The sequence below is a fragment of the Oncorhynchus keta genome, chromosome 25, assembly GCF_023373465.1.
Source record: "Oncorhynchus keta strain PuntledgeMale-10-30-2019 chromosome 25, Oket_V2, whole genome shotgun sequence".
NCBI classification, from domain to species: domain Eukaryota; kingdom Metazoa; phylum Chordata; class Actinopteri; order Salmoniformes; family Salmonidae; genus Oncorhynchus; species Oncorhynchus keta.
The window spans coordinates 20669736-20685210 of NC_068445.1; the positions used below are offsets into that span (position 1 = coordinate 20669736).

The 15475-nt window shown below is 44.9% G+C and overlaps 1 protein-coding gene across 18 annotated transcripts in view; it reads left to right on the top strand.

Moving 5' to 3' along the window:
• The window catches only part of LOC118358384 (ankyrin-1-like), a 209168-nt gene that overhangs the window by 168551 nt on the left and 25142 nt on the right, over positions 1-15475 (top strand). For 14 of the 18 annotated variants that reach the window (XM_052478822.1, XM_052478828.1, XM_052478815.1 and 11 more), the window contains 14 exons: positions 181-259; positions 402-517; positions 2736-2960; positions 3188-3342; positions 3495-3706; positions 7414-7618; positions 11674-11770; positions 11973-12201; positions 12319-12447; positions 13918-14037; positions 14202-14292; positions 14549-14623; positions 14757-14888; positions 15258-15413. In XM_052478822.1, the coding sequence (XP_052334782.1) occupies positions 181-259; positions 402-517; positions 2736-2960; positions 3188-3342; positions 3495-3706; positions 7414-7618; positions 11674-11770; positions 11973-12201; positions 12319-12447; positions 13918-14037; positions 14202-14292; positions 14549-14623; positions 14757-14888; positions 15258-15413 (2021 nt within the window). The remainder of the gene's footprint in view (positions 1-180; positions 260-401; positions 518-2735; positions 2961-3187; positions 3343-3494; positions 3707-7413; positions 7619-11673; positions 11771-11972; positions 12202-12318; positions 12448-13917; positions 14038-14201; positions 14293-14548; positions 14624-14756; positions 14889-15257; positions 15414-15475) is intronic. The other 4 variants (XM_052478813.1, XM_052478829.1, XM_052478819.1 and 1 more) reach the window with 3 other exon arrangements.

The window sequence follows — 15475 nt, forward strand, 5'->3', positions numbered from 1 at the left end:
AGGGGGCCTAGGGTGGGGGGGTAGAAGGTTGGGGTTAGAGTATGAGTGAAAGGGGGTATATTGGTAGTAAAAGAAAGGTGGAGGTATTGTAAAGAATGGGGAATGGATGGGTTACTGGGATGTAGGAAGTGGAAGGAGAATATATCCCCTACACACTCTTTGTTTTCTTCTCTCCAACAGCAACTACTCGCCTGCCATTCCCAGGATCCCTTGTGTATCCCCAGAGATGGTCCACCTAAAGGAGCATGAGATGGAGCAGGTACAGAACAAACTGGTTAGGTTCAATCCCATGAGGTTTCCATATTATTAATGAAAATATTTGTATCGCTGTAACCCTGTGGAGGATGAGTAGAAAAGTAAAAATGCTATGATAAGACAAGGTTTTTTGGTCTATATTTTAGGTACACACTCCAATGCCATTACATAGGGAGTATGATGATGACTCCCTGATCCCCAGCAGTCCAGCTACAGAGACTTCTGACAACGTCAGTCCTGTGGCCAGCCCCATACACACAGGGTCAGTACACAAACCTAACCCTAAGTCTAACCCATACACACATGGTCAGTACACAAACCTAACCCTAAGTCTAACCCATACACACAGGGTCAGTACACAACCCTAACCCTAAGTCTAACCCATACACACAGGGTCAGTACACAAACCTAACCCTAAGTCTAACCCATACACACAGGGTCAGTACACAAACCTAACCCTAAGTCTAACCCATACACACATGGTCAGTACACAACCCTAACCCTAAGTCTAACCCATACACACAGGGTCAGTACACAAACCTAACCCTAAGTCTAACCCATACACACAGGGTCAGTACACAAACCTAACCCTAAGTCTAACCCATACACACAGGGTCAGTACACAAACCTAACCCTAAGTCTAACCCATACACACATGGTCAGTACACAACCCTAACCCTAAGTCTAACCCATACACACATGGTCAGTACACAACCCTAACCCTAAGTCTAACCCATACACACATGGTCAGTACACAAACCTAACCCTAAGTCTAACCCATACACACAGGGTCAGTACACAAACCTAACCCTAAGTCTAACCCATACACACAGGGTCAGTACACAAACCTAACCCTAAGTCTAACCCATACACACATGGTCAGTACACAACCCTAACCCTAAGTCTAACCCATACACACATGGTCAGTACACAACCCTAACCCTAAGTCTAACCCATACACACATGGTCAGTACACAAACCTAACCCTAAGTCTAACCCATACACACAGGGTCAGTACACAAACCTAACCCTAAGTCTAACCCATACACACATGGTCAGTACACAAACCTAACCCTAAGTCTAACCCATACACACATGGTCAGTACACAAACCTAACCCTAAGTCTAACCCATACACACAGGTTCAGTACACAACCCTAACCCTAAGTCTAACCCATACACACATGGTCAGTACACAAACCTAACCCTAAGTCTAACCCATACACACAGGGCCAGTACACAAACCTAACCCTAAGTCTAACCCATACACACAGGGTCAGTACACAAACCTAACCCTAAGTCTAACCCATACGCACATGGTCAGTACACAACCCTAACCCTAAGTATAACCCATACACACATGGTCAGTACACAACCCTAACCCTAAGTCTAACCCATACACACAGGGTCAGTACACAAACCTAACCCTAAGTCTAACCCATACACACAGGGTCAGTACACAAACCTAACCCTAAGTCTAACCCATACACACATGGTCAGTACACAAACCTAACCCTAAGTCTAACCCATACACACATGGTCAGTACACAAACCTAACCCTAAGTCTAACCCATACACACAGGGTCAGTACACAAACCTAACCCTAAGTCTAACCCATACACACATGGTCAGTACACAAACCTAACCCTAAGTCTAACCCATACACACAGGGTCAGTACACAAACCTAACCCTAAGTCTAACCCATACACACATGGTCAGTACACAAACCTAACCCTAAGTCTAACCCATACACACATGGTCAGTACACAAACCTAACCCTAAGTCTAACCCATACACACATGGTCAGTACACAACCCTAACCCTAAGTCTAACCCATACACACAGGGTCAGTACACAACCCTAACCCTAAGTCTAACCCATACACACAGGGTCAGTACACAAACCTAACCCTAAGTCTAACCCATACACACAGGGTCAGTACACAAACCTAACCCTAAGTCTAACCCATACACACATGGTCAGTACACAAACCTAACCCTAAGTCTAACCCATACACACATGGTCAGTACACAAACCTAACCCTAAGTCTAACCCATACACACAGGGTCAGTACACAAACCTAACCCTAAGTCTAACCCATACACACATGGTCAGTACACAAACCTAACCCTAAGTCTAACCCATACACACATGGTCAGTACACAAACCTAACCCTAAGTCTAACCCATACACACATGGTCAGTACACAAACCTAACCCTAAGTCTAACCCATACACACATGGTCAGTACACAAACCTAACCCTAAGTCTAACCCATACACACATGGTCAGTACACAAACCTAACCCTAAGTCTAACCCATACACACAGGGTCAGTAGACACAGCCATATGTGTGTCCATCTTACCCTGCCTGCAGTCCTACACTGACAAATGTCTTATGTTGTCCATAAATCAATCTCTAAGAGTGAAAATATAAACGTTATTATACCGTGTAATAATGTGAGGCATTTCTCTTGTCAGGTTCCTAGTGAGTTTCATGGTGGATGCTCGGGGTGGCTCGATGCGAGGCAGCAGACACAACGGTCTGCGTGTCATCATCCCTCCACGGACCTGTGCTGCCCCCACACGTATAACCTGCCGTCTGGTCAAGCCCCAGAAGCTCCCCACCCCTCCCCCCCTGGTGGAGGGAGAGGGCCTGGCCAGCCGTATCATCTCTCTGGGCCCAGCCAGCATGCAGTTCCTAGGGTGAGGACTTGAATAAACACAATGTAGAGTATTGAAGGGAGGACAGGTGCATGAGTTTTCAGCAAAAGACAATAGGTCAAATTTTGAGATCAGGATAAGAATTGTGTTCCACCTTCTGTGAGGGTATCCCCTAATTCAGGGGTGTCAAACATACGACTAATTACATTGTGAGAATGACGTTTGAAGCCTCATTGATGTGTGTCTCTATGTCTGTGTGTGTCTGTCAGGCCTGTGATCGTGGAGATCCCACACTTTGCAGCCCTGGGTCGAGGGGACCGGGAGCTGGTGGTTCTGAGGAGTGAGAATGGCTCTGTTTGGAAGGAACACCGCAATCGCTACGGGGACGATGTGCTGGAGACTATCCTCAATGGGATGGATGAAGGTAGTAGAATGAGAAGTTCTATTAACTCAGTCATACCTGATTACGGTCACTGATAATGGCCTGTTTGGTGATTATTAGTGCTTTCTTATCGGTACTGTATCAGTATTCCCTACTCTCATTGACTGCTACGTTCTGCCTGTTTATTCCTTTAGATCTGGAGAGCCAAGAGGAGCTTGGGAAGAAGCGTATCCGACGAATCATCTCCACTGACTTCCCCCTCTACTTTGCTGTGGTGTCGCGTGTCCAGCAGGAGAGTGACCTAATTGGCCCAGAGGGGGGTCAACTGACCAGTAAGCTGGTGCCGATGGTCCAGGCTACGTTCCCTGAGACAGCGGTCACCAAGCGAGTCCGTCTGGGCCTGCAGGTGAGATGGGAGGATGATGAGGAAGAAGCAGGAGGAAGGCATTATCGTTAGTGCCTGCCTGTATAACCAAGCATGCTATATGCAGGGTTGTGGAGTAACTACATTACAGTTACATGTAATCTGTTTGTTTTTTTACTGTAACTAATCACTTACTTTACCTGCAAAAATATTAGAATCAGATTACAGATCATTTAAAACATGATGATTACTTCTTGGATTACTTTTAAATATAGAAGGGATGTTTGCGAAAATATATTTTGTCACCTTTCTGTTTTCTCAATGACATTAATTCAGCATTAAAAAAGGAGCAAGTTTAAGTTTGTTCCAGCTTAGCAAGCCTGACCACAAGTCAAAGACCACTATGATGACACACCAAATGCGTTTGATGGATCCTTTGTCTTCTTCAAATGCCTCTTAAGGGGAAAGTAATCCAAAAGTGTCAGAAAGTAATTAAGTTACTGAGTTTAGGTAATCCAGAAGTTACATTACTGATTACCATTTTGGACAGGTAACTAGTAACTGTAACAGACTACATTTAGAAAGTAACCTACACAACCCTAGCTATATGTATGCTATATGTATTTGGTTTGATTAGCACATTTATATAAATGTTTTCCTTGCCAAGGAAATTGCCTTTTTCTTTTTTCTCCACACAAACAATGAGATTTACTACATACACGTAGTACAGTAGTCACTTAACAGTGGGAATATTAGTCACCAATGTTTGCAAATGATTATGCCAGTATCCTAAAGCTTAATGCATCATTCACTAATGTGGTTATGTTCTATTACTATAGTCATGGTTACATAATGCAGAGGGACCTTGTTACAGTGAATGTTCTTTAGCAGCATGTCTGTTATGATCCGAGTGAGTGGTTTTATTGGCCTACATACTGAAGTAGTCTCCTATGTTGAGAGAAATATGTGTATGTTACGGTGAACTTCCATCTCCCCTGCTGCTTTAAAGCATCCGCTGTGCTCCAGTACATGCAGCCTGTAGAGCTGTGAATGTAGAGCCTTATAGCCTCATAACCCCAGTCCGAGCTTTACGCTAGCAGGTACGCTAACCTTTTCAAAGGTTGTACTAAGTGAGACAGTTCACGTGAATGTGTAGCAAGGTTTAGACTTTCATTGTCAATGTACACTGAGTGTGGAATTAAGTGATAATGTCCAAGAAGACTGTGTTTGATGGATATACGTACTAGCACAGGTGTTGTTAGGCCCGAGATGAAGTCGAGGACCGGCAAACCATGCCAATCTATCCTCCAAACATTGGCTTCGAGGGCATTATCACTTTTATACAACGGGTTACCAACATATTAGAATAATAATTTACATATTTTCATTAAACACATTTGTATTAATTTATTAATACAGTTCATCCTTCCACAAGATATAGTGCCGACACAAATATAGGGTTGCTACCGAAGCCGGCTGGTCGTTTGTACCATCAATTCCCTCTGGTTGCACATTTAACATGTTGATGGAAATTTGATAGAACTGATTTAAGTTTTACCTGCATTAAAGTCTCCTGCCACTAGGAGCACCGCCTCTGGGTGAGTGGTTTCCTGTTAGCTTATTTCCTTATTCAGCTGACTGAGTGCGGTCTTAGTGACAGCATATGTCTGTGGTGGTAAATAAACAGCCACAAAGAGTATAGCTGAAAACTCTCTAGACAAGTAGTGTGGCCTGCAATTTATCACAATATACTCTACTTCATTGAGCAAAATCTAGAGACTTCCTCAGATTTCGTGCACCAGCTGTTATTTTCAAATATGCACAGAACGCCCCCCCATCTTACCGGAGTGTGCTGTTCTATCTTGCCGGTGCAGCATATATCCCACTAGCTGAATATCCATGTTGTCATTCAGCCATGATTCCGTGAAACATAGGATATTACAGTTTATGATGTCCCGTTGGTAGGATATTCGTGATCGTACCTCGTCTAGTTTATTGTCGTTGGTTGCACGTTGGCGAGTAGTATTGACGGTAACGGCAGCTTTCCCAGTCGCCTTTTCTGGGTCCTGACCAGGCATCCAGCTCTTTGTCCTCTGTACCTGCGTCGCTTCCTCTTGCAAATAACGGGGATGTTGGCCCTGTCAGGTGTTTGGAGAATATCTTGCATGTAGAAGAAAATATCTTTGTCTAATCCGAGGTGAACGATCGCTGTCCTGATATCCAGAATCTCCTTTGTGCAGTAAGATACGGTTGCAGAAACATTATGTACAAAATAAGTTTAAAATAATGCGAAAGCTTTCTCTACCCTTAAACTTGTCCTCCAAAACAAAGGTCATGTGGTTTGGTAAGAAGAAGGCCCCTCTACCCACAGGTGTTATTACTACCTCTGAGGGTTTAGAGCTTGAGGTAGTCACCTCATACAAGTACTTTGCACTGTCCTTCTCTCAGCACAAAGCTGCAGGCTAAAGTTGCAGGCCAAAGTTAAATCTAGACTTGGTTACCTCTGTCGTAATCAGTCCTCTTTCACCCCAGCTGCCAAACTAACCCTGATTCAGATGACCATCCTACGCATGCTAGATTACAGAGACATAATTTATAGATCGGCAGGTAAGGAGGGTGCTCTCGAGCGGCTAGATGTTCTTTACCATTTGGCCATCAGATTTGCCACCAATGCTCCTTATAGGACACATCACTGCACTCTATACTCCTCTGTAAACTGGTCATCTCTGTATACCTGTCGCAAGACCCACTGGTTGATGCTTATTTATAAAAACCTCTTAGGTCTCACTCCCCCCTATCTGAGATTTCTACTTCATCCCTCATTCTCCACATACAACACCTGTTCTGCCAGTCACATTCTGTTAAAGGTCCCCAAAGCACACACTTCCCTGGGTCGCTCCTCTTTTCAGTTTGCTGCAGCTAGCGACTAGAACGAGCTGCAACAAACACTCAAATTGGACAGTTTTATCTCAATCTCTTCATTCAAAGACTCAATCATGGACACTCTTACTGACAGTTGTGGCTGCTGTTGACTTTGCCCAATAATGTTTGTGCCATGTTTTGTGCTGCTACCATGTTGTGTTGCTACCATGTTGTTGTTATATTGTGTTGCTACCAAAGCTGTGTTGTCATGTGTTGCTGCCTTGTTATGTTGTTGTTTTAGGTCTCTCTTTATGTAGTGTTGTGTCTCTCTTGTTGTGATGTGTGTTTTGTCCTATATTTATATTGTAATTATTATTTTTCTTTTTTTTTAAATCCCAGGCCCCCTTAAACCCACAGGAGGCCTTCTGCCTTTTAGCAGGCCATCATTGTAAATAAGAATTTGTTCTTATTAACTGACTTGACTAGTTAAATAAATGTTAAATAAAAATAAAATGGAAAGAGCAGGTGTTCCTAATGTTTTGTACACTCAGTGTAGGTTGTAAATGTTCAAATTTGTTTTATGAACAACACTGATGAATAATGAAATGCACTGTGTCTTTTCAAGTTGTTTGTATGTTTTGGTATGGTATAAAATTGCATTTTATTGACCATAGACTTCTCTTTCTCTTCATCCTTCATTTCTCCCATTTGATTTACCTGTCCATTGTCATCCATTACATCATTACATACTTCATATTATCTCTCTTCTCATCCTATTTCTCTCTACATTGCTATCAATCTGTATCTTTTTATCAATCTCTCTTCTCCACACTCATCCACCACATCATCATCCTTCTTTCTGCACATCCTCTCCCCTCTAACATCAGGCCCAACCAGTCCCAGACGAGCTGGTTGCCAAGCTGCTGGGTAACCAGGCAACCTTCAGCCCCGTGGTGACTGTGGAACCACGGCGACGCAAGTTCCACCGACCCATCGGCCTGTGCATCCCCCTGCCCCCCTCCTGGAGAGAGAGCCCCCGGGACTCTGGGGAGGGGGACACCACCAGCCTGCGCCTGCTGTGCAGTGTCATCGGTACGCCAACACTGTCTGTCACACTGAGGCCTTATGGTGGACTAATGGCACAGTGAAACTGTATTACTTAAGGAATAGTTTAATGGTGCCCCTTAATAGTGCCATGTGGCACAGATGGTAGAGCATGGCGCTTGCAATGGGAGGGTTGTGGCTTTGATTCCCACGGGGAACCAGTATGAAAAAAGTATGAAAATGTGTAAACTCACTACTGTAAGTTGCTCTGGATAGGAGCATCTGCTAAATCACGTAAATGTACAATTTAGAGTAAACTATGAGTTAGACTGCATGAACACCTCATAGAAGGAAATTGATTGAACATGATTCAATGTCTCTCATCTGTGGGATGGGATCCACATTTATGTAGGTCTGCAAGCCAGAGAAGAAGCAATGTCATTACTATACTGAGCAACTGTTAATTATCTTAATTACGATGGGTGTAAAAGTGATATGGTGAAGTAAAATCACCTCGCATGAATGAATTACATTTTATTTTCGTGTCAAATCTCCAGTTGGCAACCAATATTTTACGTGATTAATTGACACAAACATTACAATGATTCACAGTGATAATTCATTCAGTGATACTTATTCCGGTGTTCTGTGCAGTGTGCAACTCATAAAAAATGAAAAGTAAATCAATACATAATAGTAGATAAGGTTATCCAAGCAATAGTAAAAGCCCTAGAGCAGTAAAAAGGTTTAATAAAAAATTCAGATAAATAAATACAGAAAAATGAAACGGAAAGCGTTTATCCAGGTCTGACACAAAGAGAAGATGAAACAGGCCAATACACAATCTATATACATACAGTTGAAGTCAGAAGTTTACATACACCTTAGCAAAACACATTTAAACTCAGTATTTCACAATTCTTGACATTTAATCCTAGTAAAAATTCCCTGCATTAGGTCAGTTAGGATCACCACTTTATTTTAAGAATGTGAAATGTCAGAATAACAGTGGAGAGTATGATTTATTTCAGCTTTTATTTGTTTCATCACATTCCCAGTGGGTCAGAAGTTTACATACACTCAATTAGTATTTGGTAGCATTGCCTTTAAATTGTTTAACTTGGGTCAAACGTTTTGGGTAGCCTTCCACAAGCTTCCCACAATAAGTTGGGTGAATTTTGGCCCATTCCTCCTGACAGAGCTGGTGTAACTGAGTCAGGTTTGTCAGCCTCCTTGCTCGCATACGCGTTTTCAGTTCTGACCACAAATCTTCTATAGGATTGAGGTCAGGGCTTTGTGATGTCCACTCCAATACCTTGACTTTGTTGTCCTTTGGAAGTATGCTTGGGGTCATTGTCCATTTGGAGACCCATTTGCGAACAAGCTTTAACTTCCTGACTGATGTCTTGAGATGTTGCTTCAATATATCCACATCATTTTCCTCTTCATGATGCCATCTATTTTAGTGAAGTGCACCAGTCTCTCCTGCAGCAAAGCACCCCCACAACATGATGCTGCCACCCCCGTGCTTCACGGTTGGGATGGTGTTCTTCGGCTTGCAAGCGTAACCCTTTCCCTCCAAGCATAACAATGGTCATTATGGCCAAACAGTTCTATGTTTGTTTCATCAGACCAGAGGACATTTCTCCAAAAAGTACGATCTTTGTCCCCATGTGCAGTTGCAAGCCGTAGTCTGGCTTTTTTATGGCGGTTTTGGAGCAGTGGCTTCTTCCATGCTGAGCGGCCTTTCAAGTTATGTCGATATAGGACACGTTTTACTGTGGATATAGATACTGTTGTACCTGTTTCCTCCAGCATTGTCACAAGGTACTTTGCTGTTGTTCTGGGATTGATTTGCACCTTTCGCACCAAAGTACATTCCTCTCTAGGATACAGAATGTGTCTCCTTCCGAAGCGGTATGACGGCTGCGTCGTCCCATGGTGTTTATACTTGCGTACTATTGTTTGTACAGATGAACGTGGTACCTTCAGGCATTTTGAAGGTAGGCCTTGAAACACATCCACAGCTACACCTCCAATTGACTCAAATGATATCAATTAGCCTATCAGATGCTTCTAAAGCCATGACATCATTTTCTGGAATTTTTCAAGTTGTTTAAAAGCACATTCAACTTAGTGTAGTAAACTTCTGACACACTGGAATTGTGATACAGTGAATTATAAGTGATATTGTCTGTAAACAATTGTTGGAAAAATGACGTGTGTCATGCACAAAGTAGAATTCCTAACCGACTTGCCAAAACTATAGTTTGTTTAACAAGAAATTTGTGAAGTGGTTGAAAACGAGTTTTAATGACTCCAACCTATGTACATGTAAACTTCCGACATCAACTGTACGGGCACTTTGCTATATGTCTGGAAAGAAATATTTGTATAATTTAATTATAGGTCACCTTTTCTTTTATTCCAGGCTTGATCTAAATATTCAGTCAGCGAAAATGCACAAAGTACAAAAAAACATTTCAGTTTCTCCTCATCGCTCAGCAACATAATGCCAGGGTGTATCTGGTGGGCTTTCTGGAATAATGAAAAGTGTATGATCATGGTACAAAAGGGCAATAGAGGATAAAATGAATTTCATTCTCTGTCTCTTCAAGGTCACAGTGGTTAACCTACATAGTCTTTCCTGGAAAAGGTCACATTTCAGTTGCCCAGGCTCTCTCTATGGAGTGATCCCATTGAAACCTTGCTGGCTATTTTGGCAAGCCTGCCATCTCACCTCCCAGGGTTCCTAGCCCATGTTCCAAGTATAGGCACAAACTTGTTATGCGGGGGAACCCAAGAGCAGACTCAGACGAGGAGACTGGGATGAAGTAACCAAGGTATTTATTGACAGACGGGGGAGATGGAGTGCTGGTCAGGGGAAGCTCGGGCGGGTTGCTGGAAACCAGGTGCGGAGGCTGAGGCTGGAGCGAGAGGAGTTGAGACAGGGTAAGGAGGTCCGGAGCGGAATCCAAGGGAGTAGTAGAGTGGGGAATCCAGGACAGAGTAGCAGGATGACGAGATGTGGGACTGGAGACAGTGTCCAGAGTCAGAGCGGGGAGAACTGTATCAGAGAGGAAAACAGGCACAACAGGATAACCGGATCTGAATAGTAACAAACGGCTAGAAACATAAACTGACTGAGCAGAGATTACGATCTGGCAGTGTGGAAGTGGCAGGGCTGAGTATTTGTAGAGGTCTTGATTATGGAACAGGTTGCAGCTGGTGGGGATCTGCTCTGACTCCCGCACACCTGTCTCCTCCCACACAATCACACACAGAGAGAGAGAGAGAGAGAGAGAGAGGGAGAGGTAGAGAGTACTAGGGGAGTGGTGGCAGGTCAAGGAGACACAGGATGAGAGGTAGAGGGCGTTGCAGGAGCAGATGTGATACTTGTGAACAAACCTAAACAATGACGTACTGCTCTATTATTAGATACAGTACCTCTTAGAACCCCACACTCCTGCTGAATGAGGTTTGGGATGTCAACTTGTGTGTCTAATTGACAGGATTGCATGTTTAATATACCTTTTTCTCAACTCAATCTCCAATATAAACGTCAACCTTACTGTAGTAATAGAATTACGCCAGGGCTTGATGTATTAATTACACCAGGTGTTGTTGTATTTTACCTGTCAGTTAAACTCCTCAAAAGTTAAACTAAAACTTAAATTTAGGGATTAATTCCAAATGGTGAAGGTTAGCGTTAGGGATAGGGTTAAACTTAAGGTATGTCATTAATTCCGAATGGTTATGGTTAGGGTTAAGGTTTGGAAAAGTCTTTAAAAAAAGAAAGAGTGTCTAGCACTGGGATTAAACACGCAACCTTCGTAGCCGGAGTCTGCCATTTAAATGCCCATCCTCCAACCCCCATCCACCATCCCTGTCCACAATGCCGCAAGACTACTAAAAGGTCATAGGTGCTCATGTTGCCCTTAGTGGAATGCGTTCACATTTTTTAGCGTTCACATTTAGCCAGCTCCAAACATAATCTGGTACCTGCAGAATCGGCACCTCCTGGTGTATTCTATAAGAGAATGGGCTGCTTTTCCCCTCCTTCCTATATCTTTGTGTAACTGATGTCTCTTCCTTCTCTTCAGGTGGCACAGCCCCAGCCCAGTGGGAGGACATCACTGGTACCACCAAGCTCATATATAGCAAAGACTGTGCCAACTTCACAACCAATGTGTCAGCACGGTAAGTATAGTGTAGCAACTCACTCACTAGCATTCATGTTAATTAGACAAATAAATCCACATCCTAAATCTCACAATCTAAACCTCAATCCAGCTCTTTTTGTTACTTGAGAGCAGTTATTAAGATATGCTTATCTCAAAGGATCCAACCATGAGTAACTTAAGGGTTGCCATAAGTCCTACACAATGGTGTGTCTTCTCAGGTTCTGGCTGGCTGACTGTCCTAGGACAGCCGAGGCTGTGTCTTTCTCCAACCTCCTGTATCGAGAGCTCTCAGCTGTGCCCTACATGGCCAAGTTTGTGGTGTTTGCCAAGATGAACGAGGTCCGTGAGGGTCGCCTGCGCTGCTACTGCATGACTGATGACAAGATGGACAAAACCCTGGAGCAACACGAGAACTTCAGTGAGGTGGCCCGCAGTCGTGACATCGAGGTCAGTACAGGGAGCCAAATGATGGTTATCATGAGTATGTCATTGTTTATTAGCTTCAGCTATAGAGACACTGTAAAGTGAATGGAGTAAGTGGATCAGTCTGTATAACCCTCTCAGGTGATGGAGGGAATGCCACTGCACCTGGAGTGTTCTGGGAACCTGGTTCCAGTGAGGAAGGCTACCCAGCAGCCTCGCTGTTTCAGCTTCCAGGCCTTCAAAGACAACAGACTCCCCGTCTCAGTCAAGGTGCTTAACCCTCCATCTCTGTGTCTTCATCCCTCTCTCCATTCTTCCCTCCCTCTCTGGGTCTTCATCCCTCTCTCCATTACTCCCTCCCTCTCTGGGTCTTCATCCCTCACTCCATTACTCCCTCCTTCTCTGTGTCTTCATCCCTCACTCCATTACTCCCTTCATCTCTGGGACTTCATCCCTTTCTCCATTACTCCCTCCCTCTCTGGGTCTTCATCCCTCACTCCCTCTCTGGGTCTTCATCCCTCACTCCATTACTCCCTTCATCTCTGGGTCTTCATCCCTCTCTCCATTACTCCCTCCCTCTCTGGGTCTTCATCCCTCACTCCATTACTCCCTCCCTCTCTGTGTCTTCATCCCTCACTCCATTACTCCCTCCCTCTCTGGGTCTTCATCCCTCTCTCCATTACTCCCTCCCTCTCTGGGTCTTCATCCCTCACTCCATTACTCCCTCCCTCTCTGTGTCTTCCTCCATCACTCCATTACTCCCTCCCTCTCTGGGTCTTCATCCCTCACTCCATTACTCCCTCCCTCTCTGGATCTTCATCCCTCACTCCATTACTCCCTCCCTCTCTGGGTCTTCATCCATCACTCCATTACTCCCTCCCTCTCTGGGACTTCATCCTTTTCTCTAGTACTCCCTTCCTCTCTGGGACTTCATCCCTCACTCCATTACTCCCTTCATCTCTGGGACTTCATCCTTTTCTCTAGTACTCCCTTCCTCTCTGTGTCTTCATCCCTCTCTCCATTACTCCCTCCCTCTCTGGGTCTTCATCCCTCTCTCCATTACTCCCTTCCTCTCTGTGTCTTCATCCCTCTCTCCATTACTCCCTCCCTCTCTGGATCTTCATCCCTCACTCCATTACTCCCTCCCTCTCTGGGTCTTCATCCCTCTCTCCATTACTCCCTTCCTCTCTCTGTCTTCATCCCTCTCTCCATTACTCCCTCCCTCTCTGGATCTTCATCCCTCTCTCCATTACTCCCTCCCTCTCTGTGTCTTCATCCATCACTCCATTACTCCCTCCCTCTCTGGGTCTTCATCCCTCTCTCCATTACTCCCTTCCTCTCTCTGTCTTCATCCCTCTCTCCATTACTCCCTCCCTCTCTGGGTCTTCATCCCTCTCTCCATTACTCCCTCCCTCTCTGGGTCTTCATCCATCACTCCATTACTCCCTCCCTCTCTGGGTCTTCATCCCTCACTCCATTACTCCCTCCCTCTCTGGGTCTTCATCCCTCTCTCCATTACTCCCTCCCTCTCTGGGTCTTCATCCCTCACTCCATTACTCCCTCCCTCTCTGGGTCTTCATCCCTCTCTCCATTACTCCCTCCCTCTCTGGGTCTTCATCCCTCTCTCCATTACTCCCTCCCTCTCTGGGTCTCCCTCTCTCCATTACTCCATCCCTCTTTGGGTCTCCCTCTCCCTCTGAAAATGTATCTTGTCTGTTTCTCTCGGTTCTCCTCTCCAAGGTGAGAGACAGTAGCAAGGATCACTCTGGATTCCTGTCCTTCCTACGCAAGTCTACCAAGTACGAAGACAGCCAACATGTGCTGTGCAACCTCAACATTACCATGCCCCCGTGTATCAAGGTAGGCCTCAACAAATAGTTCAAGTTTTTGGGGTGCGTTGAAAAGCACTGTACTTTCATTTTAGAATACACACATGCATATTTCATGTTGTGAACTTGTGAGATCTGAGACAAATCTGCTGTGCTGATTTATTCCAGAGGCTTTTGCTTGTATTTGATTGGTAGGCTGCTGGTAGTGAAGACCGGAGGCGAACTCTGACCCCATTAGCCCTGCGAGAGAGATACAGCGCCATGAATGAGCCTGCCATGGGTAAAGGTGCCTGCCATCCCATCCTATCCCATCCCTATGATACTCCATACAGACCGCCATTGTCTTCCGACAGGTGGCATCATTCCTACACGACGCTCAACCCTCAATCAGTGCAGACGAGTTAGTCAAGCTACCTGACATAAGACAATGACATACCCCACACCAACACGTTCACATTCCATGTGCCCCTTCATGCAGTAATAATCACAACGGTGCATTAACTTCTCATGTTAAAGTATCAGTTGTGGTCTGGTTTCTGCAGCATCAATGAGTGCCATGGAAAGGACAGAGTTGAAGATGGCTTTGATAGCTGAACAGTTGGGACTTAGCTGGGCTGGTGAGTGAGTGGAATGAGTGTCTGTGTCTCGTGCCTGTGTTGTATCAGTGTTTAATGGCTTGGGGCTGCTTTTCCCTTCCCCCCTGCCTCTGTCTCTCAATGGTCTGTACCTCCTCCACCTTTGTCTCTCCAGAGCTGGCGAGGGAGCTACAGTTCAGTGTAGATGACATTAATAAGATCCGTGTGGAGAATCCTAACTCCCTATTGGAGCAGAGTTCTGCCCTGCTCAACCTATGGGCCACCCGTGAGGGCAAGAGAGCCAAGAGTAAGTACCTGAGATCCCATATATAGGTCAGTGGATCCCTCCTGTGCACCCTCTTGTCCTAAATTCATCATCTCCATTCTCCACTCGTCTTGCACTGGCTCCTGGATTTGCACGTGAGACTTCTCCAGTCTATGCAGTATCTTATATTAACATTGTGCTAACTCTTTAGTTTTCTGGGACAGACCTGGGTCTGTCAGAGTACTGGTAAACAATTTCCTTATTCTCCTCATAATATCTTCCACTTCCTTGTCTGTTATTTAACTGTCCATTTCCCATTTTCCTGCCTCTCGTCTCTGTTTTCTCTCTCTCTATCCTTCTCTCCTCCCCCTTTCTCTGTCTCTCTTTGTCTCTTGTGGCTCCTATGTGCAGTGGATAGTTTGTATACAGCTCTGAAGAGCATTGACCGGATGGACATAGTGAACATGTTGGAGGGCCAGGGGCCACAGCCTGCAGGGAGGCAGGCCCGGGAGTCAAGCAGACGCAGACGCAACGAGACTGACCACGTCTCCCCCAGCCTGAGCAATGGTAAGGCTTCTCCCCTCCCCATGCAGCCCTCTCCCACACCCAACCCCCATATCCTACCAGTT